The 27681-nt window shown below is 49.6% G+C and overlaps 1 protein-coding gene across 1 annotated transcript; it reads right to left on the reverse strand.

The window, feature by feature from the left end:
• Nucleotides 1–8438: 8438 nt before the first annotated feature.
• KLF9 (KLF transcription factor 9) lies at nucleotides 8439–23725 on the reverse strand. The gene is made up of 2 exons (XM_065745642.1): nucleotides 23216–23725; nucleotides 8439–12356 (listed from the first exon to the last, which is right to left on the reverse strand). The coding sequence occupies exons 1-2, from the start codon at nucleotides 23691–23693 to the stop codon at nucleotides 12127–12129; spliced, it is 708 nt and encodes a 235-aa protein (XP_065601714.1). The 5' UTR covers nucleotides 23694–23725; the 3' UTR covers nucleotides 8439–12126.
• Between the last annotated feature and the right edge of the window lie 3956 nt (nucleotides 23726–27681).

Below are 27681 nucleotides of genomic sequence, written 5' to 3' on the forward strand. Positions count from 1 at the left end.
GCAAATGGATGAAAACTATGATTGATACCTAAAATGTACATAAAAACAGGTGAGTCTGAAAACATCTGCAAATACGCAGTATTCTCTTCTCCACCAGGAGGGAAGCTTTGAGTAGAATTGCATACATCATTTGGTGTCCACTTGATTTTAAATGATAGTTTTACTTAAAAACATCCTGTCAGTAAACTGCCTGCAAAATTGATGTGTCAGGGTTTTCACACAAGAATAAGGCAGTAGAAGTTAAATCCAAAAGTTAATCCAGGATATGAAAGTTTTCAGGAGCTAAAAGTAGGAAGTTCTTAGTTTTAATAAAATAACCTTTAGGTAAAAACTGTATACAACTGCGTCACAGGTCAGAAGACTAACCACTACTGATTGTTGGAGCTCTGCCTGACTGTGGTGTTCCTGCAATTATCTCCATGAGGATAAGCATCCATACGCACACATTTGACAGAGGTGAATGAGTGTGAAAGCCACAGCTACAGTTCTAGGACTTAGGCAGCTGCTAACATGTTCTCGAAATAACTGAGGGTACAAGGTCCATCCGTCTACTTAATTGCAAGATCTGTGCTCATACGTGTTCTTTGATCTTCAGAATACTCAGCTTCTCATAATCCTGAACTTATAACATAAATCTTTTATTACTGTTATTGTTAAGTGGAAAAATCTTTAGTTTCTGAGTATCACTTAATTAGAAGTACAGTTGGTTTTCAGTGTTTGAATAGGTGAAATTGCTTGCATGCACTTAGGTCAGGACTCACTTTTTCTGTGGCTGAATAGCTCTGATTATTTGTTCTTAGTACTGTCATTGTAGAAGTTAATGGAGTTTCTTCCTAGAATTTTGTTCCTTTTTTATGTTTCAGTCTGAGTGAGGTATAAAAGGTTAAGTTCGACTTCAGGGGAATGGCAATTCTGATCGTGTCTCAAAAAATCTGTCTAGACAAAGATACATGCCTACTGCAATGTACAAGTGGAGAGAGTTGCATGGAGATATGGAGAATGGAAGACTTCCCCTTGGTTAAGGTGGATCTCATCAGAGAGCAAGCCAAAATCATTGCACGCAAGTCCATGGGCCCCGGATGGGATGCACCTGTGTGTGCTGAGGGGGCTGTCAGGGGTGATTGCTGAACCACTCTGTCTTCTTTGAAAGGTCTTGGAGAATGGGCGTAGTTCCTCAAGTCTGAGGATAGCCAGTGTCACACTAGTCTTCAAAAAGGGCAAGAAGACAATTGGGGAAATTACAGGCAAGTCACCCTCACCTCTGTCTTTGGAAAGGTGATGGGACACCTTGTTCTAGATGCTATCTCAAAGCAATTGGAAGAAAAGAATTTTATCCAGAGTAGTCAGCATGGGCTTACGAAGGAGAACTCATGGTTGACCAACCTGGTACCCATCTATGCTGTCATCAGTGGCTGGGTAGATGGCAAGAGAGCAGTGGGTGTTGTGTACCCTGTATCCTTCATCAAGGCATTTGACTCCGTCTCCAACAGCATTCTTGTAAGTGTAGATAAGTGGACAGTGAGGTGGATTGTGAACAGTCTGGCAGAGCTCAGAGGGTTGTCATCAGTGGTGCAGAGTCTGGTTGGAGGCCTGTTGAGTAGCTGAGTTCCTAAGGATCAGACCTGGATACAGTCTTATTCAACATCTTCATAAATTACCTGGATGAAGGGTCCACCCTCAGCAAGTCTGCTGATTATATAAAGCTGGGTAAGTGGATGGTGCACCAGAAGGCTGTTCTGCTTTTCAAGACCTGAACAGACTGGAGAGTTAGGTGAACAGGAACCTGATGAGAATCAGAAAGAGCAAGTGTGGAGCCTTGCACCTGGGGAGGTACAGCCACATGCATCAGTACAGGTTAGGGGCTGACCTGTTGGGATGAGCTGCAGAAAAGGACCTGAATGTCCTGGTGGACAATAGGTTGGCTATGAGCCAGCAGTGCACCTGTGTGGCCAAGAAGGTCAGTGGTATCCTGGAGTGCGTTTAGAAGAATGTGGCCAGCATGTTGAGCTAAGTGATCCACCCCCTCTGCCCTGATATTTCCACATCTAGAATACTGTGTGAAGTTCTGGGCTTCACTGTTCCAAGAAGACAGAACTACTGGAGAGAGCACAACAGAGCGAGGCAAGGATAATTGAGAGCCTGGAACATCTCCTGTAAGAGGAATGGCTGAGAGAACTGGGACTGCTCTGCCTGGAGAAGAATAAGAGGATGTCTCATCTCCATTTAGGAATATTTGAAGTGCAGAAGTCAAATCGTTCTGAGTAGACTCTCTTCAGTGGCATCCAGCCATAGAAAAAGGGGCAGTGAGCAGAAGCTGCAACACAAATTCCTTACAAATATGAGAAAGAACTACTTTACTGTCAGAGTAAAAGTGCTGTTATGGGCTGCCCAGAGAGGCCGTGGAGGCTCCATCTCTAGATATTCAAGACCTGCCAGAATGCCTACCTGTGTCACCTGCTGTAGGGAGTGTACTTTAGCAGGGGATTGGACTCAGTGATCTCAAGAGGTCCCTCCCCCTCTACTCTGCCCTGGTGAGACCTCACCTGGAGCATTGCGTCCAGTTCTGGGCTCCCCAGTACAAAAAAGACAGAGATCTCCTGGAAACAGTTCAGCGGAGGGTGGCAAAGATGATAAAGGGTGTGGAGCACCTCCCTTATGAGGAAAGGCTGAGAGACCTGGGTCTGTTCAGCCTAGAGAAAAGAAAACTTGGAGGGGATCTGATCCATGTCTATAAAAATCTAAGGAGCAGGAGGTAAAGGGATGAGGCTGGACTCTTCTCTGCAGTGTGTGGTGATAGGATGAGAGGAAATGGCCACAAACTGAAGCATAGGAAGTTCTGCACAAATGTGCATGGGATCTTCTTCCCAGTGCAGTGACAGAGCAGTGGCACAGCTGCACAGAGAGGTGGTGGAGTCTCCGCCTGGATGCCTACCTGTGCAACCTGGGCTAGGGAGCTGCTTTGGCAGGGGGTTGGACTCGTAGAGGTCCCTTCCAACCCCTATAATTCTGTGATTCAGCCTACCTGTTACAGCTACATTGTAAAATGCAATAATACTGTTCATTGTTGTCTTGCCCATTAGACCATCACTGTTCATCAGCTCTGCTAGCTAAAGCTTTTAAAAAAGAACTATGAAGCATACATTGTCTTTAAAAACAACCAGTGCTATTTGCAGATGAGCTTCAGAATATAACCATATGCTTTCTATACACTTCCATACCCTTTGGTGACCTGCTAATTCACATGACAAGTGTGTCCTCATCCATCAGTAGGACTTTTATGGTTTACAAAGAAGTATTTTGGACTAGACAGTGTATTAAGGCATGAAAATCCACATTAAATGACTGAATGTAGCTGTACCATTCTGTACCATTCCTTACTGTGTATTGGGCACTTAATTGCTGCCAGCTTTCTTGCTGTTCTTGTGCTTTGCTACTGCTATTAAGCTCCTTGGACACGCTTCCTTGAAAAATGCGTGGCAGTAACTTCAGTACGATGTTGAAGAAGAGGGGATGAGTAGGAGTTTAGATTAAATATACATGTAGTATCCAGCTTTTCCTGATCAGTAGACTACCTTAAAAATACAGAAGTTGAAAGAACCCAAAGCATTCTGAAAGCTGAAATATAAGTCGGGTTTTGTCTAAAACAGGTACTCTTTCCTGTTTAGACCACCTGAAGAGTATGTTCTCATATCCATGACCTGTGACAAACATCTGTGTCCGCTCATGTATTGAGGCAAAAAGAGAAGCAGCGTGGAAATGGTGACTTAGTGTGAGAAATAAAACAGTTTTGAGTAAATGAATATTCAGCAGTGTGTGTAAATCACCTTTCTGCACTGTTTCTTGACTGAAAATGTTATTGTGCATGTATGTTACTATTAGTGAGAAAACAGCACTCAGTTGCATGAAGGAGCAGATCTGAGTAAAGAGGGACCCTTGCACAACTACAGTGATTACTTGAAGATTACTGGAAGAAAAATAAAAGATATGTTAAGGCTGCTGCTGACTGGGAACTTCTGCAGGCTGTTGAGATAGTGAGAGATAATGCGGTACACAGAACTTGTCTGTGCTGCAGATTACTTACTGAAAAATATGATGGATCCTCACTGATGGCTGGAATACACATCTGCTCTAGGCTTGACCCTTTGTGGCTGATGCTTCACTTGTAGAGCTTCTGGGCCATCTTCAAACAATGCTTCTTACAGCGTCTGGAAACTGACGTGGGTTTCACAGGTTAGCTTGCAATTTCTTGCTTGTTCGCATGCTGAGGCCTCTTAATTACCTGAATAGCACTTAACAGTAGGCCTTGATTTTCCTTGACCAATTCCTGTGCCATTTCATTATGCCTTTGTGAGAGCAAGTATTAAAGCCAGTAACTAAGTAGTGCAGTTTGTCACTCTGTTTTACAAACTTGTGCAGTATTAAGAAGACTGATGCTGTCTATGCTTATGACTTGGGGAATGTTGTGGGGAAGGAGATGTGGGAGGGAGGCCTGATTCTTGAAGGGTGCTCTATAGTTTCATTTGGTTTAACTGGCATTATACCTGGTGGGAGGTGTCTGGAGAAAGCCTACATCACAAGGAGGGGGGGGGGGGTTACCTTGGCACTCCAGATTCACTGAAATAACTGAGCCAAAATTACTGTCTTCAGTTCTGACTCATAGAAACACAGAATCCAAAATAAATTTTCCTAGAACTTCTTGTTACAGAGCATTTTTCCCCGTGCCTTGCTAACTCAGAATAAAACCATGATTCAGTACATCATAATCTAGGAAAGAAAGATAATTTAGTTCACCTCTGCTCTAAGAAAAATCCGTTGTCCTAATCTGGACTTCAGGAAATTGTAGGGATATTTCTGCTTTATTCACAGATTAGGTGTGCTAAGAGCTGTGTCTCTTTTGTGAGCTCATTTATCCAGATGTCCTTTTGAATATCTGAACAGCTTGGATGAAAGGCAGTGCTTTGTATGCAGATGATTACTTAAGAGCAATTATGATAGTTAAATTTCAGGTTACCAGTCCTCTTCCTCTGAGGTGGTCCAACCATTTCCTAATGGCATAATTCCTTGCCAGATGCTCCCATCTCTTTCCACTAGATTCCACCTGCTTTTCCTCACTTTTTTCTCTTCTATTGTTCCCAAAGTAATCCCCTTCTTGCCCAGTTTCCCTTCCATTGATCAATGAACCATTGTAAGCTAGCATTCTGTTGACAGTACCAGTTAGTCTCAAAACGCAACATTGTACACATTAGATAGATCTTAGTATTGCAAATTGTTTGCATCATATTGCATCTGAAGCTACATGAAATCTTGGCAGATGTGCCCAGTGTGTACATGGAGGCAAGCAAGACATCGGCTTGCACACTGTCAGTCTTTTTGAGGCATGCAGAGATACAAATGTTGCATGCAAGCTGAAAACAAACTACACAACTTACTTTGTTGAGGGTGAGTGTGCATGGTAGTAGGAAAAGTTGGCTTTACTAGTAGCAAGGAGAAGAGAACAAGTGATAGCTGAGAAAACTGTTGCAGAATCTAGCAAGGAATGTTGGAAAAGGGCAGAGCAGATGATGATAGAGGAAACAGGTAGCATTAACAGAATGCATGTGTTAACAAAGTCAGGATCAAATAATTTACAGAGGGAAGTGTGTGATCTGTGCAGAAAGGCTCTGGAAAAGAGTGGTGAAAGTAAATAGGGTTATTAGACAGTGGAGGAAGGCAAGCAGAGGATACAAGCCAGAACAGGGTGGATTCTAAAGTTAATTCTGTTTAACAGGTACTTCTGACATAGGGTGTTACACAGTAGGTGGTATAAAAGGGGCAGGTTTCTTCCAAATTGCTGGATTAACAGTGCTTTCAGTCCAAGAGAAGCTGCTATCTGTTTTCCTCCACCCAGTGGTGAGAAAGAGTACTTAACTTATCAAATCATTAGGAAGAGGCAAGGAGCAAACAGGATTCCAAAAAAAGATTCCAGGAGGAAACCTCACACACTTCAGCTGGTAACCTTCCCCAATCAGTAATCAGAGCTTTAGTCCATGAACATTTTGCTGCTCATCTTGAGTGCAATCTACTGATAACCATTTACTTCAGGTTGGGCTGTGTGATCAGTTTGTCATGGATGACCAAGTGTGTGGTGGGTTTGTTCGTGTGTGTTTCTCATTCCCACACTGTCCACCCCCAAGAATTAAGACTGTGAATGTGATAAAAAAAACAAAGCAGATGATTAGTATAGGGCGAGGGGGGTGCTTTTGGTCATAGAATCACAGAATCATAGGTGTTGGAAGGGACCTCAAGAGATCATTGAGTCCACCCCCCCTGCCAAAGCAGGTTCCCTACACCAGGTCACACAGGTAGGTGTCCAGGCGGGTCTTGAATATCTCCAGAGAAGGAGACCCCACAACCCCCCTGTGCAGCCTGTGCCACTGCTCCGTCACCCTCACCGTAAAGAAGTTATTGTGCACATTCATGCAGAACCTCCTGTGCTGCAGTTTTTGATGACCATCATCAGCATCAGTCCCCTCTGTGCTGCTACACTGACACTTACAAGTCTGTTGAGGTAAGAAGCCACTGAGGCTATGGAACCCAGTGACTAAGGAATCTGGATCCAGTTTGCACTTGCTTCTGAGCTTGACTGCTATTTGTGTGGTCAGAACTTCTGCAGTGTTTGAAGTACTGCATAAAATGCACTGGATTGATGCCAGTATAATTAAAGCAGTATGGGTTCCAGCATGCATGCAGTTCCAAAGCATCAGTATGCCTTAAATTTCTCTCATCGTGACAAATTACTTTAGTAATTTTATTGGGAGAAACTCCCTTTATTTTGGCTTGACGGAGTTTACAGTAACACTTTCCCAGTTGAAATATTTAAACTGAAAAGTGATGTGGAAGGTGGTTCATTGAATGTAAAAAATAAACATAGCATTTCTTCCAGGTAAGATCTGGATTGTCTGTGATTCAGTAAAACAGACAGAATGATTTACCATCAGCATAGAAGGTGGCTTTCCCTGGCCATCTGGTATTTTTTTTTTGTTGTTGTTTGTTTGTTTTGACAATAGTGGTTATGTGTATCTGTGGGTTCTCTCAAATGATTTCTGCTTGGAAACACTGAGCCCACTGAAGCAGTGGTTCATAGCAGTAGGGCCTGCTGTAAAACAATACAGAGAGGAAAAAAACAAAGTTTAGAACTTAAAGATTGGAAGTGATTGCCAGTCAAGAAGTTCCAGGGTTGAAATGGGAAGTGTTCTGTACTACCTGTGGAAGTGCTTGGGGGCATATTTTACAGGACAGGGAATTTCTCACTTGAGAATAACATGGCACTGAAAGCTCTGTGATAGCAAAATTCTTGTCACTTGGAAAAGGTTCCCTTGCTTATTTTTGTGGTCCCTTAAGGAGGATTCTGCTAAGCATGTTATTCTGACAACTGTGACTTTGCAGGGAGTTGTTGATTCCTCAGATGTGGCTGGCAAGTGTGAGAAGCTCATGCTGAAGGAGATTTTGCTTCCAAAGCAAAAGCCATTGAGTAAGTATCAGTTCTTTTGGAGGCCTGAGACTTCCCCAGTTCCTTAGCCCTCAGTGACCTGAACAGTTTTGGTTTAGACTCTCATTGAAGGGAAGGTCATTCTAGCAGGCACAGGTTGCATGAGAACCCATTCTGAACCACCCACAGACTGGGCTTTTATGGCACTGGTGGCATATTTCCTTTCTTCTTTCCTCAGCAGAAAGAAGAAATGAACAATTCTCCTTGTAGATCTAATTGTGCTGTCTGAATCATTCAGGCTGTGTTTCAGGGTCACACTTCCACGAGTCACTGCCTCAGCCTTACTGCCAGCATCCACGGGAGTGCTGCTAGTCTTCACGTGCTGCGGCTGTTCCAGGCAAGACTATTCAGCAGAGTGTACTAGATCTCAGTGGCTGGAAATGTCCTCCTCAGGCTAAGGCATTGTCTGCATCAGGAAAATTTTGTTACCTTTTCCAATTAGAGCACTAAGGACAATTATTAAATAGTGTAAGGTAAGAATAACAGATGTATGGAACATCCTTTATGATGGGATTGCAGGGGAATAAGCTCAGGGGAATGAGCCCTGTGTCCTTTATTTCTAGAAACAATGACAAACTAAAAAAAGAAAACTCTCTATGCTGAGTTTGTTGTATTTGTCCTTTGGCCACCCAGACAAGGGCAGAAAACGCCAACACAGCTTCAGGCTGATACTGGAGGATACTTAAAATGTTGTTCTAGGTTTGGATGGCACTCTTCTACCCCTCCATCTCTGCCCATATTGTGAGGGAGTTAGGTGTTCCCTTGGTCCCATCTTGCTGCTGCAGCTTAGCACAGTTCCCAGATGCCAGGTGATGTTAGTTTGTATTGGTAACTTTTAGCTAGTCCCAACTGAAATGGCCAGTGAGCTTTTTGGGCAGGCTGCGTGGCCAGAGCAAGCCAGTGAAGGATGCCCTACCGCCATAGCAAAGTTGTGCCTGCCCACACAGGGGGGAGGAAGCATCTGTGAAAATAGCTGGGAAAAGCAGAGAAATAAGACCCACACTTCATTAATAATAACAAGCACTGCCAGGACCTTTGAAATGGGTTCATATAGCACTTAACTCATGGATTTCATCGTGTGCAGCAGCATTTTTTTTAATAATCATCCAAACTGGTTTACATGATCACCTTTTGACTCCAAACATTCAAAACAACATTTGTTTGTTCTTTTTTTTTTTCCTTTTTTCTTTTAATTTGGACAATGTATATACATATGTACAAAAACATCTATGCCTACTTTTTTTTTTTTTTCTTTTGCTTTTATTTTTTTTTTTACAATTTCATGTGATTTACAAAACAGGACAGCAAAATAACTTATAAAGGATACGAATACTGTACAAAAATAAAACTGATTAAACTGCTGGAAGTTGGTATTTTACAGTGTTACAGATCATGAATCTGTAAAACAGCATTTTGAAGAATATGTCCAGTCTGGTGTGTGCTGGACTAAGTCCATCTGCAAACTGAAAACAGATCTGTAATAACGGTCATGAAAAACTGTTTCAAAAAATGAAATATGTCCAAGTATGTATAGCTATACCTTTAAAGCCATGACTTCTCTATAGTAATGGGCTTTCTTAACCAAGGAGAGGAGCTGTCCTAACTTCAGCACTATTAATTATTTCCAAAATAGTACAATAAGTACGAATGGTATTAGAGAACTTGATTTTCCTTTCCTTTCCAACATCGCAACACTCTTCAAAACTGAACTTCAAGATGCAGAAAACTAACCTGGAGTTTGTTCATGTGTTAGATCCATTCTTTGTCTTTACTCGAAGAACAACTAAAAACCTTAATGAATAACACAGTAAAATGAAATTTCTAAACCTGATCATTCCCCATGTACTCTGCTAGTGGTTAATGAATCGCATTAATCCTGTCTGTTGTTTGCTGAAGTACAGCATTTATTACAGCAAATTGGTTACTGCTTAAGAAGGTATTTTTTTGTTTGTTTTTTCAGAAACAGGATGTTGTCATCAGTGATAACAACCTGTTTTCCCCTTCTTCTGTGGACCTAGGTATCTTCCCCCTCCCCCATTAGTTCTTTTAGAAATGGAAGAAATAATGATGATGTTTCCTTAGATGTGCATTCTACCCCAAATATTGAAGCTGGGATCCATGAATCTGTCCATTTACTTTCATGTGTAGGTAACTAAGTGACCAAAACATTTGCATATTGGTTTAGGAGCTGCTTATCAGATGTGGCTTCCCATTGTGGTTGACAGCGCGTGAGGGTGTTGTGTACTTCACAGGACCAGATCTTAATATTCCAAGTACTGCATGTGTCCTACAAAACGGCAACAACCCAGACTGTAGGGCAGACTCAAAAGCTTACTGCAATCTTCCCAGAGAAGAGGGAAGATGAATGTGAACGCTCCACTGAATCTCACTGGGTGATGCATGGTCCTGACACCACTCAACAAGGCAGCATTACAGTACTGGTAAGCAGAATGATTTCTGTATTCCTAGAACATAGAAATACCGAGGCTACCTCTTTTTATTAGGAAGAACAATGTATGCTCCTACAACTCAATTTGGACACCAGAAATTAAAAGTTTGGTTTCTAAAATAAATGTTTCACAAAGCTGAAACAGAGGTAGAAAGTGTGCTTGGTTTCCTGATGTCTTCACTGAAGAAAACACATCCCTTTTACTCCACAGGCTGCTCAGTATCCCTAATGCCTTAAAAGCAGTTCTCTTCACATAGACAGAACTTATCAAGAACTACACAGGTAAAAACACTATATGCAAACTGATTTCTAATGCTGAAAGCCTTATACAACTGTAGAAGAAAATACTCTACTCTCTGAGTTCATTTCTTAACATTTGTTTCTAGGAAGCAAGCTCTTTATCAGGTAAAACAATAAGATACTGTAGCTGCAGGTGTACTAACAGGATCTTTATGTACAGAATTTTACAGGATGACCTAAATTCATCTGCAGTGGATACACTTCAGATTTCAGTGTGATTACTCCCGAGATGAATTGGGCCCTAAGTCTTTATAGCAGGGCTGCACCTCCCCTTCCTCTTCTGGAGGAAGGAGTAAAAACAGAAGAGGAAAAGAATGATTCTGAAAGAAATAATGTGTAAACATAATTCTCCCCCTACAGGTAGCTGGAGGGGGGAAAACAAACAAACAAACAAAAAAAAACAACACACCAGTAACCATGTATGGTTTGTGCTTTTAACATAAAAAAAAAAAAAAAGATGAAATGTGCAGAAAATTATCATGATTTGGAATTTTCCCTTCGGTGATCATTTTGCTCCTTGTAGAGAGCAAAATATAGCTCTAAATTAAAAGTGGTATTGCCTCGATCAGTATTGGATGTGTCACGTATGACACAGGTACGATTGCACGGTACCCAGGGAAGCTGATGCCAGAAGGAATATAAGGACACACCTTCTGTGTTGTATTTCCAATTAGCACATGGTTTTCCCTCATACTCTACAGAAACAGCGATTGAGAGATACAGGAGCCCTTCTGAAGTGCTCTTTACAATAAATTTAGCTGTTTCCATCAGCAGAGTGCTCTTAAGGAAAGGTCTACTCTCTCCATAAGCACACAGAACTCCCATTGGATGTGGCAGGAGTTAGGCACGTGTATGAAGAGAATAAATCTTTAAGGCAAGTGTATGAAGAGAAAAAGCCTGTAAAAAAGCAGCAGTTTATAAAGATGGTAGCTGCTGTTATGCATCCATTCAAACAAAACACAGCAGAATAAAGCACTGTTAGTGGCATTTCTATAGTACAGTACTGTATTTATTGACAAATGAAAAGATAGATCAATTGAGAGACGTATGTTTCTGCCCTCATCCTCCCCGCCACATTATGTAGGCTGACTTGTATTTTTCCAGGTAAACGAATAACAGAGCTAAATACACATATGGTCAGAAGATGACTGAGTTGTTGTGTTGGTGTTTTTTGCTTTAAGTATCTGCTTGAATTACACATGTTTTTACTGGAAAAGTGCAGCTTATATTCAAAAGTATAGTTAATACAAAGAAAAATTAAAAAGACCCAGTTACTTTCACAGGTCTTCTTGAGTATAAATTCACCTTATTTCAGAATATCAATCAGATGCTATTAGTAACATATGTAATGTTTCCCTTAACAGTCTTTTAAAATGAAGGATCGTTCTGAGATAGAAGTAAACCCACTTCTACAATGTGCTATGGAGTTTATATCTGAGAATTACTTATGTGACTCGGAAAGTGGTTTTACTTGACAGACTCTAAACACAAGCAGCATTACATTTTTCAACAAAACATGTTCATGACACAGCAATCACAAAGACCTCGGAGTCACGCTACTGTGGTGTCACTGGCCGGAGCGTCCCGCAGGACATACGTACGCCAGTCCGAATGCGACAGACTGGGGAAGGTGGCGGTGCCACCCTTTCCCTCTTGCCGCTATCCCCTTCATCAAGATGGCTGTTCCCAGCCAGCACTGGAGAGCAGGAGCAGAGCACGCCGAGTGCTTAGGTTTTGGACATCAGCTACATGTGCTTCCTGATGGCGAGCGGGGCCTCCTCTGCCGCTGCTCTCCGGGCCACAGCCGTGGCTCTTGCACCCCGCTCCTCTTCCTGGGCCAGCTCTGCCTTCACAAGGAACCAGAGCTGGACTTTTTGGATCGCTTGATCATGCTGGGGTGAAACTCCGTGTGACGGCGAGCGTGCTTCGTCAGATGGTCACTCCGCATGAAGCGCTTCTCGCAGAGAGGGCACCGAAACTGCTTCTCGCCGGTGTGGGTGCGGTAGTGCCGGGTGAGCTCGTCGGAGCGGGAGAACTTTTTAAGGCAGTCGGGCCATGTGCAGGGGAACGGCCGCTCGCCTGTAGGGGGGAAAGCATGACAAAGTGTTCAAGCAGCGGGGAGAACACGGGCAGCACTGAACAGAGGGGTGTGGCCTTTGCTTCCCGACAGGGCGCGGCTGCCTGCCGAGCTGCTGACACCTCACTCCATCAGGTGTTGCTCTCGCCTCCGCCCGCATGAGGCAAAACTCTAACCGCATGCAGCTCAAGCTCCAGTGAAGAGCCTTACATGACCCCACAGACTGTCGTAACAACAGATGAGACCTGCCTACGCCTCTGTGTTCCTTATGTCGAGTGCACTACGGCGGTTTGAGAGGGGAATGCTGGTATTGCTCCTCTGCTACTTCCATTCTGCCAAACAGAACCATCTGTAACTATTAGAAAAGCAGCCAAAGAAAATCCTTCACCTGCAATTCCTGCCTAGGAAGAACTGAGCAGGGAGGGAACTGGGAGAGCACTGCAGCCTCAGGGCTGCAAATCTGCAGAGCAGAAACCACGGTGCCTGCCAGTGGAAGAATTCTGCCCCCTCATGTCCCTTCCCTCAGAAGTTTGAGCTGTTCCAGCAGGCAGTGTTTTCCCCTCTGTCTCTTAAATGTTCAATCTGAGGGCAGGACAGCTATTTTGTTATCACAGGTCTACTGGTATAAATGTTTACAGTGGTGGCAAAGAATCAAACCAAACACCTTAACCTAGAACACACTGCACATTTGTTTTAAAAGCAAGGTTTTGAGGTGTGAATAGTACCCACTGTCACCTTCTGAACACCCCAGATCCCTGCGGTTCAGCCCTGCAGGCTGCCTGGACCTTGCACAAAGGTCTTTGCAAAGCTGACTACTCCATGACACAAAAGGAAATAAAAAACGTTTAAGCTTGCACAAAAGCTTTCAGTCACATACATCATGTACCAGAGCTGTTTGATGCCTTAATTCCTTTTCTTAAGAATCTCCTGAAGGGAATACAAATGACAGCTATCTGACAGCTATTTATAGTCAACCATGAAATATAAAAACTGTCCCAGGAGTTTTCCAGCTTGGAAGAACTGGAAAGAAATTTGAAGAATTCCAGTATTTCTTGGTACTGTGCTATTTGGCACAGTACATGAGCTCCCTTTACATTTGCAGATTGTGAGAAATTGTGTCCTTGAGAACTCCCCAGCCACAACAGCTGACAACAAAGACTGAAGACCAGCATGGACGGGGCAGCAGCCAGGAGGACAACCAAGAGTGAAATGCTAAGACCCTGGGAGGAGAATGGGGTGTGGTGAGGGGCCAGAGGAATGGCCTCTGGTATCCCAAAGACATGTGAGGAGACATCTGACAATGGATCAGATAAGCTGAAATTCTGGTCATAAATGCACTGTCAGTGAAAGTCTCTTAAATAACACTGATGTTGCAATGGTTGGGCCTTCTATTTACACGGTGCTCTCTGCTGGGCAGACAGATCTGTTCCAGGCTGATCAGTGTCTGGTACATTTTTCGATAGATGATCAAGGCTTTGCACGTTCATGCAGCTGGCCTCCTGCGTGCTCCCCGCCTTGCCCTGCAGCAGGGCTGGCCCTGGGCGGAGCAGCAGGAACTATCAGTAGCTTAGTGCCAGCTCTGGGTAGCACATTAACCCAGGCTGTGGAGGAGATATGAAGCCTCAGGCCACCTTGGCCTGCAGGGCTTTCTTACAGACTTCTTATCTCCCTGCTGTGCTTCTTCCAATGTGGCTGGAAACCTTTCTGAACAACCACCGCCTGTGTAAAAGATATTAATTAAAGTTGTATGTTTGCTCACACATGTGAAGGCCTTGGCCCCAGCTACAAGGCAGTGTGGCACCAGCAGGCACCGTGCAGCAGGGTCACAGGTCTCGTCTGTCTGTGTACTGCCCACTGCCCACACTCAGCATCCTGGGCACTTCAGATGTACTGCTCTTCCTGCATGCATGGAGGCATCTCATATAAGGCCCTACTGTCCAGAGCATTGGAGGCAGCTCAGCATCCCAGCCCTTATTAGAAGCTGCCTTCCCATCATCTGCCTCAGGACAGCTCTTCAGCCTGACAAGTGCCTGACTCGCTATAGAAACCAGGCACCTAGCCTGTGGGCTGTGGTCTAAAAAGCTCAGCATCTACTGTTTAGGCACGGTAGTATCCAAACTGGATGTTTAAAGCAGTGTCTAATTTTTGGTGAATGCAGAAGGTAAGGGAAAACAGCCTGCTTTCTGGAATTCCCTCTGGAATGTGATGGGAGCAGTGTGCCCACTATCACTGCCTTGCACAGCCATTTTGCCTGCTGTGGTGTGCAAGGTATCTGTGAGGCTTTGGGAACCAGCAGCACCAGCCTGGGATCCCTCGAGCCGGTTCACAGCATCAAAGTACCCAGACACAACCATCGCTCCCCAGGGAAGGGAAGAAAGGAAACTCTGTGGGCTTGGGAGCAGAGGCCCAAAGGCCATGGGAGCCTGATGTGGTGGAGTCATGGCTCCAGCTCAGGGCACTGACAGACACAGACTGAGGTGATTCCTGAGGCACAGAGCTGGGCCCTGGTGCAGGCCATCTCCTGCCACCCAGGAGTGCAGCAGCCAGCAGCAAAGGGTTTCCTCACTAGGGCGATGCAGGCTCTAGGAGTCTGTCACAACCGCTTCAGAAACACGCGTGTAAAAGTAGGCCAGGCATAATCTGTGACACAAGGAAGTGTTAGAACTCCACAAGCAGAGAGACAAGGGGGAGGGAGACTTCTCCAGGCCTGGAGTGTTTGTCTCTGAGCCTGGAGACCTGCTGCTCCCCTCGGTTACGGAGCCATCACCAATTACATGAACCCAGAGCGACAGCGTTTCACTGACTGACAGAATAGATGCTGCACAGCAGCGAACTGTGCACTGGGAGGCTCTCAAGGCAGGGCAGCGATGCCTGGTGACAGGCAATGGATGTGTGCTCGGCACAGCCGGACCCTGCAATTGCTGGCCAAGTTTGACATGCCATTTCCTAGAGCAGCAGAGGTGGGCAGACCACAGTATGGCTGCAATGCTGCCTGAGCTGCCTCCACCTGGAGGCATCCATTTTGGTGTCACGTCTAATCCTGAGGCACTTTTTCCATATGGGTTTTTTTTTTTTTTTTTTTTTTGAGAGAGAGAGTAGTACTGCTAGGGTTTGAAATGAACAGAACGGAACCACTAAAACAGGGTGTCATTATACACAGCGGCCTTTGGAGGCAGTATGCTACTTCCATTTCTAAAACATGCTTGATGTCGGCTTTCTGCCAATCGATGAAGGGAGGGCCAATGACGTGCCACAATACCTTAAAACTATGTGTGATAGACACTGCCCAAATATATAGAAGTGTAAATAATTACCTTCAATAGATACATCCAGGTTACACAAGTAACCACAGAAGTAAGAGCTGAAACAAACTGGTTTACGGGTAGCAGGAATGAGTTAATCTGCACAATTCCCATTCTGTCTGGTTTGCCAGCAAAGGTGCAGTGGGAGGCATAGTTTATACTGAGATAGCATAACAGTGCAACCTCATCTTGGCTCTTCAAGGGCCTTCTCAGCTCCTCCTCCCCTACAGAAACAAGACCACTGTGGAACCACTCAAACTCTGCTCTTCTTGTTTTACCTGATTTCTATCCTTGTTTCTCCTCCTCACGCTCTACTGCAAGTGGTTTGTTTCTTCTTTCTCCGAGAGTCTGAACTTTAAATCTAGGCTGCTTTGTACAATCTGAGGCAGCTCCACTTCATTTTGATTCCATTTTATTCTGACTAGAATGAAGACTACTTAGCTTTTCACCCTCCTCTGATATATTCCTAATTTTTCCACATGGTATTCTTGTGCAGCAAGGGCTTATGGAAAAAAAATAGGGAGGGAGAGAGGGGGAGAGAGAGAGTGAGATAGAGAGTGAGGGCATCAGCAGTCTCATTAATAGTGCAGGTTCCTGATTTCCCATTTGCCTTCTCACTGTAAATTGCTGTGTTAGATGTGGATGACTGAGGTTAGGATCTGCAGCTCATGGTGGCTTTTTGAAAGGATGACTTTATTCAGACAACCAAGAGATAGAGACAGTCTATAGTTTTCCCATAAAGGAGAAGAAAAAGAAGCCATGTTTGGAATAGCTGAAGACAAAGCTGACAGTCCTACATTGTCTTGTAAGGGGGCATGCACTGGTACTGGAGCAAATGGAGCTTCTGTGACAAGCTAATTTTAAGTCAACTACAAAAATGGCTTAAGCACTGACTTCCAAAAGACATTCAGAGATGTTGCTGTGGATGACAGCCTGACCAAGCTTTGCCAGTCTTGTACTGTTTTTCTGGCTGACAAAAGTGAAGTTGGACACAGGGATCTGTGGTAACACAGGGCAGCTTATCATCAGAACTAATTATACCACAGCCAAATGGACTGTAGCTACAGCTGCATGACTGGACGTCTCTGACTGACCTGCATATTAAAGAAGAGACCACCAAGCACCTGGTAGCACTGTTCTGACAGGTATTCATAGCTGCAACTACATGAAGTATTAAGCACCAAAACTGAAGAATCACTCCAAGTTTGACTTCTGAGATGTAGTGCCTTTGCTTTACTCTCACTTTGTCTCTGGCTGTAGGACAAGGCACAGCTAGCCACCATCTTCTGCAAAAGCAACATCCATCTCTATTCATAGCACCTGCCTAAAAGCCCAGGTGTATTGCACAAGAGCAGGTGATGCTTTTCCGACCCATCCCATCAAAGATGAGATGATGGCAGGAAAGATGAAAAAGAGAAAGTACACAAACAAGGAAAGCTCAAAAAGTGAAATCATTTGCCATAAGGCAAGAGAAAACTACCCACAGCTGCAATAGGTATGCCATAGCTTCAATGTGCATAATCAACCCTGGATGGTTCAAATAAGAAAATGCAATCTCCTGCCTTCATCCTTACTCTCTAAGGCTGTGGAGCTTGGACTTACCCAAGAAATTGTGGTATCCAGAGAAGACTTGGTTCTGAACAACAATTGCTTGACTTAGATACAACAATTATAACCTTTTCTTTTTTCCCCACACTTTCCTATGTATCCACTCAGCTGCCACTCCTGAGTGTCTCAGTGTCTCCTGAAGAATCATAGATTCTGTAGACGGCTAAGTATCTAGAACATGTTCCAGCTCATTACAATAAATAAATAAATAAATAAAAAATTTAGTTAGTTAATTAAATTAAAAGGGCAGTCTTCCTTCCTTCCCAGAAGACACCTGTATCTTAGGTCTTTCACTTTTTCATCCAGTGTCGTTGCTTGCCCCACGTACATGAATAAAGAACTTCCTGTGAGATACTGGATTCTGATAGAATGTTCACTTACAAGATGTTCTGATGAAGCTGGAACTTAAAATGCCAACTTCTGGGCCTACAGACTGAGGGCTTTTCAGGCTGCCTTTTTCCTGTTCTGAGATGCTCCAAAAAACTGGACCATTAAATGACAAGGCAACCACAAAATAGCAATGCTTCTGAGAAGCAACACAGAGCAGTGAGGACACTAGGTATCATCTGTAGAGAACAAGGGTTTCTGGAATGCTTAAACCAGGAGCAGCCCATCCTGCATGAAGATTATACACTGCTTACAGGATAGGCAGTGGGCAGAGGGGTTGCACCAAGGGGTTTATTTCACCAGCACTCAGGACTGAACATCACAGGAAGATTAAGATGTTAAAATGCTGCTTTCAGCAATGAATTTACACTACTCTGACATCCTTAAAACCACCACTCAATAGCTGCTTAACCATGCAGGTGTTAGAGTTTCTTTCAAAAGAGCAGATGCAAAACCACCTGCTAAAAGCCACCACTGCTGAGCTGCTGGGAGCCACATCTCATCCCTGCAGCCCAGCAAAACTCGGGCCCACCACTGCCAGATACAGGTGCATCCTTAAAGTTCTCTAACTAGCACCTCTCTCTGTCTGCCTTACAAAAGCCTTTCTTCGTGGAACTGTACCTCCTTGTACTTTTGAGTTAGTGAGGGACTCTGGAAGGTGAAAAATCTCACCAGAGCTCACCAGAGAGTTACATCTAGACTTGTCATAAGTGAGCAGTGTCCTTGGCAGTAGACTGTTGGGTTCTCTGGATAAGCTTCTACCTCTTCTTTTCTAGCTTATCTTCATTTGAACTTCCTCCATTTTGCAGTAATACCGAAATACTGCTGAGCAATGGAGTGAAACCAACTTCTGATCTGGTGCCCAGGGCACTTACATAGGATCAAAGAACAGCTCTCTCTCCTTAACCTTAAGGAACAGAAACTTTTCCCAGAGAGGACTCTCCTAAGACTTTGGTGGAGCAGGGACCTGGAAACATGTCTTACGTCTACCAGCACTGTTCCCTGATACAACATGGTGGGTATCACAGAATGCTTCCCTACACTCCAGCCACAGAAAGGAACAGCTTGGCACAGATATTTTGCATCAGGAGGAGGTTTGTGGCCAGGTGTCCTAGAGGAGCACCTTCTTGCAGCCAGGAGTCCAGACACCAAATTACTGACCTATTGGAACTTCCCAGTTCTCTCTATGTCCTCAGGCAAGAGACCTTTTTTTGTCCTCCACTAGCCCTAAAGAGGCCAGTGCTGCAGGCATCTGTGGAGCTGGACCAAAGCATCCATGGCCAAGCAAGCCCATCCCAGGCAAGAGGATGCAAGCCAAGCTCACTTGCTTCTCATAGTGGCTGTCTTTTCGGACTGCTTGTGTGCAGACAAATTCAGTACTGGGTCAAATTCACCACGAGTGGGTAATGCCTACTCACTGCTTCTGTCCTACACACAGACTCCATGGAATGTGATTTTTTATATTTAATATAACCCATAAAAGTATCTCTGGAGTGCCACTGCACTGTGACACACACAGTTGCTTAATGTTTGTAATTTTAAAAGAGGGAAAACAAAAAACCAACCAACCAACAAAAAAAAAAAAAAACAAAAAACAACACAAAGGAAAACCAAATAACTGAAAAATCAAGAAACAGTGCACTTGAGGATTTGTGCCTACCTTACTCAGCTGGCAACTCTTCCAGTCAGTACAGTCATGTTTCTCTGAGCCCTGGAAATGTGCCTAGCAGAACTCTAGCAATTTACACATTTCTGTTAACCCTTGAGAATGGGAGCATCAGATGGAGGTCTAGTTTTGTCAGAAATGTCCTGCTGGCTCCATTTCCTGCTCATCTTTTTCTAAGGGAACTGGCAATGTGACATTGCATGAGCTGGATAAGAAAGACTTAAAATGCTAAATTTCAGATTATGCTCCCACGGAACACCCAAAAAAGCTCCGGGCAAGCAGAAGACTGTCAAAACATCAGCATCTGTACAGTCTGTCAAGCTAGAGGTAATCTAGAACACAAATAACAAGCAGTACAGTCAGAACCAAACTGATATGGGGCTGGAAAGGCAACATGATATCTAGTCTGCAGCACTGAGCAGCTGCAGTGTTCTTCTCTCTTTCCACCAGAAATGCTCCTCAGCTTTCCTTCACCCAATGCCAACCATGGCCTCTGCCCACAGCCTGCTGCTGAATGTTTCTTAGAGGCAGGAGCCAGGACAACTCAAGGATCTCTCAAGGATCTATCAGCTGCCCTGTTACAAAGCTCTTCACGTGGCTTGGATCTCATCTCAACAATGAAAGGGCTGGATGAAAAGCTAGTGGGCGAGGGTGGATTTCTCACACAGCCACAGCTTTCGAGCATCTAAGCTCTACATCCAGGGCATCTGGTGTAAATGTGAATCCCCCATCAAATGGGATGCACCTCCACAGAAAAATAAACTCTCATGGGTCCTGCAGGAGGTATCTCACAGTCCAATTTCATGGTATCCCCCCTGTCCCACCTTCCTAACCATGAAGGTCTGCTCTCAGTTAGCCACATGCTCTTTGACTGGCTTGCATTCACACTGTCATAGCAAACATATGCTCCTAATTTAAGTTTCTCCTGGCAGTTTCTCTCCTCCTGCCTTTCAGCACCTTGCTGTTTGCTCCCAGCCCAGCCCTTCTGACCAGATGGTGCACGTACCCACATGCCTTTCCTGCTTCTCCTGGAAACCCTGGGGCCTGCACATCCTGCTTTGACAACCTTCCTCCTCCCTCCCCTCATTTCTGAGGCTTACAATAACTCTACACATTACCGGCCACAACCAAACCACCAAACCAACCTATTTAAGAGTCTCTACATTTTCATGGTAACCCTCTGTGTATTTGCTATTGCTCACTTTCTTGTTCACCAGTTGTTCATTGCCTCCCAACCTCTGCATTGCTTCCAGGGCTCTGGTTTTGTTCACATTTCTCCTCTAGTCTGAAGGCCCTGAGGGATCAACCTGCAGGACTTGGCCCTGTCACCTCCACAATGGAGCCTATCTTGCAGAGACAACACTCTCGTAATCTTCCCCACCACAGCCAATCTCCAGCTGCTTTTGCACATCCTATGCAAACTAGCATCGTCCCAGGAGGAAGGGGATGCCTAAGAGACTCAAGTAAGGTCACTTTGTAGGCATGCTCCTCCACCTGCCTTCCTGACACAGCTGGCTGTGAGCTGCAGGGACAATGCCACCTCGGCGCTTATACACAAAGTGCCACACCCCTCGGGGCTGCTGCGGGGAGTACCCTGCTCAGAGCTCTTAGCAGAGCAGTATCCCTGCTCATGCCCTCAAGAACCCAAATAACCAATTCCAAGCTGCTTGCATAGCAGTGATGAGACAAGCAAGGCTATGGCTTAATTTCAGCCACAGGCTTGTCCTCACATTCATGGGCTTTTGCACACTAATACACTCAGGTTCATATGCATGAATAAGTGAAGGAGTGTCTGATCATATGGCAGAAGCACCAAGCATCCCCGTGAGAAACAAAAGGGCTGCCTGGCTCTTTTCTCACCCCGCCCCACCAGGTCCCACCAAACACAGCGCACTGCAGACAGGGGGCGTGCAGTGCTCTTAGCAGATGGCCCTGCTAAGGCCAGCGCAAACAACGGGTTGTGATGGACAGCCAACCTGGGTCCAATGGAGGGTGAGCTCAGCTGATAGGGCTGAATCCAAGGAAATGAGAACGAGTATTTTTGGTTTCTGAAATAAGGGATACCTCTAAGCAAGCAATATTAAAGCACTATTAATAAGATATGGACTTGAGAACATCAAGTCTCTCATTTTCTGCTCCTCTACCTTCATTGGGCACTGTGTTTCTCACTCTCCATCAGGTTACCAAAGACAGATCCCAACTGTCCAGTGAGTGTCCACGCAACATAAGGGCAGATGCTGTTACTAAAAGCTCACAGGTGAACAGAATTACTTCAAGATTTGGAGACCAGAAAGTAAATGTTAAAGATGTAGGATCAGGAAGCTTCTACCCATGGCTGTATAACTGCTTCAGGAAAAGGCAACAAAGCAGCAAGAAAGCAACCTAGAGATTTAATTTGGTGATTTGATGAAGGTGGATGAGAGTGATTCAAGAGGCTTGCAAACAGCAGAGAAAATATTTAATATTAATTAAAAAAAAAAAAAGGAAGGAAAGAAAATGGTACTGAAGAAGGAGTACTAGCGATCTGCAATACGCCGCTATGAATAACTCTGGAGGTCCAATCGAATCCCGCTGTTGCTATGGAATTGTTCTGGCATCTATAAAAACAATTGGCACCGGCGGCATCGCTCGTGCTTCCACCCGCCGCAGTTACCTGCTCGCGCTGGGAGGCGCCGGACCTCGGCGCCCGGAGCCGGCAGCGCTCTGCCCACGCGCCAGTGGTGAGCCGGGCCGAACCGAACCCCGCGCCCCAGGACGCTGCCTCCCGCCCGCGCCGCACAGGGGCTGCGCTGCAGCACCGCGGGGCCGCACGGCGCATCCCTCCGCACGTCATCCCTCAGCACGCCGCCCCGTGCGTGCCTGCGTTGGTTCCCACACCGGGGAGGCTATCCGGGTATTGGGCACTAAGTAGAAACGGTGCCAATCCCTTTTCTCTGCCGCCGTGAGACAAGCTCCTGCAGCAGGGCACGGTTACGTTCCGGTTTCCCGAGCCCACGAGCGCTCGGCTCTCCACCCGTATGACCGCGGGTTGGGCAGGGGAGGTGGCACCCCCCCCCCCCCCCCCTTTCCCCCGCCAGGGCAGCCCTGCAGCGATCCCCGCACGGTGCCATCCCCGCGGCGCTCACGACTCGGGCAGTGGCCGCGGTGCGATCCACCGGGAGCGGGGCGTTGTACTCGGCCACTTAGCGTCACTGCCAACAGACACAGCGCGCAGAGGAGCGCCCGTCTGTTATATGTACGGGAAGCGCATGAAATACGCGCGGGCAGCGTTTGTCACTGCGGACCGCTCCTTTCCGAATCAGCGCGCAACTCCCTGAATTCGGGGCAGGTTTTTTTTTTTTTTTTTTCCCTTTCTCCAAAAAAGAAAAGAAAAAGCAGAGAACCCTCGATAACGGGGATCCGGAGGCAGCGCCGCAGCAGCAGTTCACCCGGCGCCGGGTCCCGCTCCGCCACGCCCTCCTCCCGCCACAGCCCCGGGAAGCGCCGCACCGCGCTCGCCCGCCCCGGGACACCGCCGGGCGAACCCCCACCCCCCCACAGTCTCTCGCCCCCCCCTTCGGCTCCCAGCCCCGGCCCGCGCCCCCGCTGCCGCAGATCCGCGGCCCCGCCATGAACGGCCGCGCCCCCCCCCCCCACCCCAACCCCCTCCCCCCGGTTCCTGGTCCCAGCCCGTGACGCTGCCCGAGGAGGGGGCGAAAGAAGACTGATGGCGAGGGGAAGCTTGAAGGAGGGAAGGGGGGAAGGGTGCAGCAGAGAAGCAGTGAAAGGAGCGGAGAGAAGCGCGGAGAAAGACAGCGCGCGGGGGGGCGCGCGCGGGCAGCGGGAGGAGGGGCGGGGGGCGGCGCGGCGCTGGCCGGGTTCAGCCGAGGACACGCGGCTCCCGCCCGGCGGCGCTGACCTGTGTGCACCCGGTAGTGCGCCTTCAGGTGCGAGGACTTGCCGTACACCTTGCCGCAGCCGCTGTACGGGCACTTGTGCCGCTTCTCGGCCGCCAGCTTCGTCTTGGGGGCGGCGGCGGCGGCGCCGCCGCGCAGGCGGGAGGGCGGCGCGGGCGCGGGTCCGGAGCACGGCGAGGTTGCGGCCGCGTCGCTGTCGGAGCCCGCGTCCTCGTCGGGGCTCTCGAGGCTGTCGCTGCAGACCGAGGGCGCGGGCAGCGGGCGGTACTTGTTCAGCTCCAGCAGGCTCTTGGCGATGGCCAGCAGGGCGCAGTAGTCCTTCCAGGCGTCCCGCGGGTCGCGCATCTCGCGGCCCGCCTCCGCCTCCCCCGGCACCTTCAGCCTCGCCGCCGCCTCGGGGGAGGGGGGCCCGGCCGAGCGGTTGGAGATGGACACCAGGCACTGCGCCGCCACGAAGTCCACGTAGGCGACGGCCGACATGCTGCGGCCGCGCCGCGCCCGCGCCCGGGCCGTGGGCGCGGCGGGGCCGTCAGCGCGGGGCCGCCGGGGCCGCGCCGCCGCACGCCATGGCCCGCCGGGCGCCGGGGCGGCGGGGCGCGGGGCGTCCGCCGAGCGGGACAGGGCGGCGAGGCGGGGGGCGGGCAGATAAAGAGCGGCGGCGGCGCGAGGGCGGGCGGGCAGCGCCCTCACCGCCGCCCCCCGGGGGCGGCGCGCAGCCGGCGGGGGGGAGCCGGCGCGGCCGGGAGCCGGGCGCCGCGGGAGAGGAGTGCAGAGCGCCCGCCGCGCCGCCCGCCCGCCCCGCGCGATGCTGCCGGGGCACGGCCGCGCCGCGGCCCATCACGTCAGGCGCGGAGCCCCCTCCCGCCCGCCCCCCCGATTGGTCGGCGGGCAGGGCCGCCCGGCTCTGTTTACCTTCTCCCCCCGCCGCTCGCGGGCGCCTTTTGGCGGGGGGTGTGTCCGCCCGCCGCGCGACCCGCCAATCGGCGCGCTCCCTGCGCAAGCCGCGTGCTACTCCGGGCGCCCCGCCGCGCCCGCTTAAAAGGGCGACGCCGAGCGCGGGACGGAGGGACGGCGGCGGCGGCGTCCCCGCGGGGCGGCGCGGGGATCCAACGCCCCGGGAGGCCTGGGACCGGGCCGGGTAGCCGGGCGGGGAGCGTGCCCCGGGACGTCGGGGGGCGGCTCGGAGGGGCCGCCCGGCGCCGTGCGGGTTAAGTGTCTCGCCGGGAGCCCTGCCGTCCCAGCAACCGGCCGGCCAATGGAAAGTGCGCCGGCTGATGTCACTGCCCTGCCCGCCGCCAATCCGCGCCGCGCTCCGAGGGGTGCGCAGAGCCCGCACGGCCGCCGGGCCCCGCCCCGCCCCGAGCCGGGACCGGGGAAGCTCCCGGCAGCGGCTTCGCGTAGCGCGGTCCCGGTGGCAGACCCTCATGGGACGGCTGCACCTCCGCGCGGCCGGAGGTGCCGGTCCTCGGGCGGGTGTGGGGCGGTAGCCCCCCTGAATTAAGCCCCAGCGGCCCCGTCGGCCGAGGCGGGAGCAGGTGCCGGGCCTGCTGGGCGTGGTGCCGCGTGCGCCGACAGCGGACCCGCGGTGAACCCCGTGCGGCTCCGTCTGGGCACGGCGGAGCCTTCCCTGCCCCTGCCTCTGCCCCTGCCACGCTGCTTGTAACAGCAGCAGTGCTGTGCATCGCAACCTCGCTGCTGCAGAAATGCCGTTCGTGCTGCAACATTCTGCAGTGAGGCTGTAGATGGCCAAGTTTTCTCTTTAGGAATCATATTATCTTGGGGCATTTGTGACACGCTCACTTCTCAGTTAAATTTGGGTTCTTGGGAGCTCTGGGAAATGACATCGACACCTCTGACTCCAAACTGTAAAATGTACGGAACTCATGAGACCTCTTGTCGTTGGCTGGCTTGTGTCATTTCAACCGAGTCCTGCCACCCAGCCTGATGGCTGGAAGATAATCCATGTCTGACTGACACTGAGGAAGCACTGAGCCTTCACAGCACTCCCAGCGCCTCCAATAGTGCCTTCCCTACCAAACCAAAACGTTCAGTACATGGGGCCCACTGAGAGGAAGCAGCTCAGTGGCACCTGGGGGACACCCACAGCTCAGCACCCTGTGCCCTGTGAGCAGCCCCACTGCTGCCGTCTCCTGCTGCTCTCCTGAGACAGTGGCTGTGTGTGGTATGTGGGCAGCGAGTGTTCCCCCACTCCTTGGTGGTCAGCTGCTTCCCAAGTAGTATGTAGGCGTTTCTTCCCTGAAGGTTTCTTCCCACTCAGATGAAGTGCAGGAATCCATCCTGCAGATGTTAACAATTGCAGTGCTCTGAGCACCAGAAGGCCCAAATGTGATTTTGGTTATTGTTTTCTTTTTCATGTTCGCTCTCCAGAACCTCTGTGTTTAATACTGGCTGGATGCGATGTGACATGGCACTGAGGGCTGGGTGGTGGTGAGGCTGCAACCGGGCCAGCAGTGCTGAGTGATTGATATTCCAACAGCACTGCAGAGTTGTATTCCACAGTCACATAAATCTGAACATGCTACATGGTGCTCCACATGCACAGGGTGTCCCCGTGCACCTTCCCCCCAGCGTCAGTCGGTGCCCATGCAGAGCCGCACCTTGGGAACGGAGCCTCCGTCCTCTGGGGAAGCGCAGCTCAAGTCACTGGGTCGCTTTCTCAGGGCTCGTGCTGCTCTGCAGGCCCCAGTCTGGGGCTGAGTGGGGTCCTTTCTTCCCCGCGGCATTGGGACAGTCAGAGCTTTTGTCCCTCAGCCCTCTGTGAGGCTGTTCGTGGGGAGGGTGCTGTACTGGGAGCACTGGCATCGGCCCATTCTCATTTCACTGAGAAATGGCAATCGTAATAAAGGCGATAATAATAACGGCGGTAACGACGATGAAAATGACAATAAGGACGGGCGTGCAGCAGGCTGGGGGCGACACGGGCCGGCTGCCCCCGCCCTCCCTCCTGCCCCGTCCCCCTCCTTCCCGCCCCGCTCCGCCCGGCCCCGCTCCGCACTGCGGGCTGCAGGCGTACGTGCGGCGCGGCGGCGGCATCGCCGCTTTAAGGCTGCGGAGCGGGCGGGGGAGGCAGCGAACCGGGTTCATGCGAGGACACAGCCCCAGTTCTCAGAAATCCCCGCGCTGCGGGAACATCGAGCTCCGCTAGCGCAGCCCGGCTGCTGCCCTACATCGCGGGCGGACACGTGAGCGCCGCGCCGCCCCCCGCACTGCGCCGGGCCGGGCCCTCCAAGCGGCGCGCTGCGTGACACACGGGGGGTGTAACGCGGGGATGGGTTCAGCGGTGGTACAGTGCTCGGGACGGGGTGGGAGTGTGTGTGTGTGGGTAGGGGGGGGTCCCTGCGGACAGCCCTCAGCCCTCACCGCGGCCGTCAGCGGGGGCGGGGCGATGGGGGAGGGGGTTGTTCTTCCACTTATTTCTCAATATTTTTAATAGCTTCAATATTTTCAGTATTTTTAATACTTCTAGCGCTTCCATCGTTCCCTATCTGGGCACTTAATCTCCCGGTTCCGCACAGACGCATTCCTTTCCCCTTTCTCTGTGTCACAGGGGCCGCCCGCCTCGTGCGCTGGGCTCCCAGCCCCCCACCTCCCCCCACTCCCAACCCGGCGGCCCCTCCCCGACGCAGACTCCGCCCGCCCTCACCTCAGATGCCCTCCGCAGCGCTCCCCCTCCCGCCGCCTCCATCTTGCTCCGCCCTCCCCCGCCGTGCGGCAGCGGCCGCCCCCGCCCGCATGTCCGCCTCCGCCCGCTGCCTCCGCGGCTCCCGGGGCCGCTCCGCGGGTGCTCGGCTTGCGGGCACTCGGGGGCTCCGTGGCCGGTGAGGCGGTGGGCGGGGAGCTGCCGGTAACCTGGCTCGTGGTGTCCCCGGCCCCGGTCACGCCGACCTCCGCCCGCCCGCCCGCCGCAGAGCTCGCTCGGTGCCCGGCGGATCTCCCGGCAGGACTGCGGCAGCCGGCAGGGTGCCCACCCCGAGCCCCGGCGCAGAATGTTCTGCGGGACGACGGCTCCTGTCAAAAGGGTCCCCGGGACGGGAGGGGGCGGGGAAGCGGCATGAGCAGCGCCGCGCATTCCGGAGATCAGAGTTGCTTCCCGAGTGTTTTCCAGCGTAACGCTTCCAGCGATTTGCGGGAATTCGTCTCTTTTCCCTGCCCCTTAGTGCTGCTTTACGCCGGAAGCTGAGCGCTGTCTCAGGGGCTTGCCTGGCGCTGCGATCCACTACAGTTCAAACGGGAGCCGCGCTTCTCTCCCGGCCGCTTCTCCCCGGGAAGCGGAACGCATCCGTGCTCTCCCGCCGCTGCGGCCCCTCCCACCGTGGCGGTCCCGACGCTCCGGCACCGCCTGGCCTGGGAGCTCCGAGCCGCGGCGCTGGGTTTTGTGACTGTAGGAATGCTAGCAAATCTGTTCACGGTAATACTGCAACTGCCACTTCTGGTGGCGTTAGACAAT

The sequence above is a fragment of the Cyrtonyx montezumae genome, unplaced genomic scaffold, assembly GCF_038088225.1.
Source record: "Cyrtonyx montezumae isolate F1298 unplaced genomic scaffold, pur_monq_1.0 scaffold_36, whole genome shotgun sequence".
In the NCBI taxonomy this organism is placed as follows: Eukaryota; Metazoa; Chordata; class Aves; order Galliformes; family Odontophoridae; genus Cyrtonyx; species Cyrtonyx montezumae.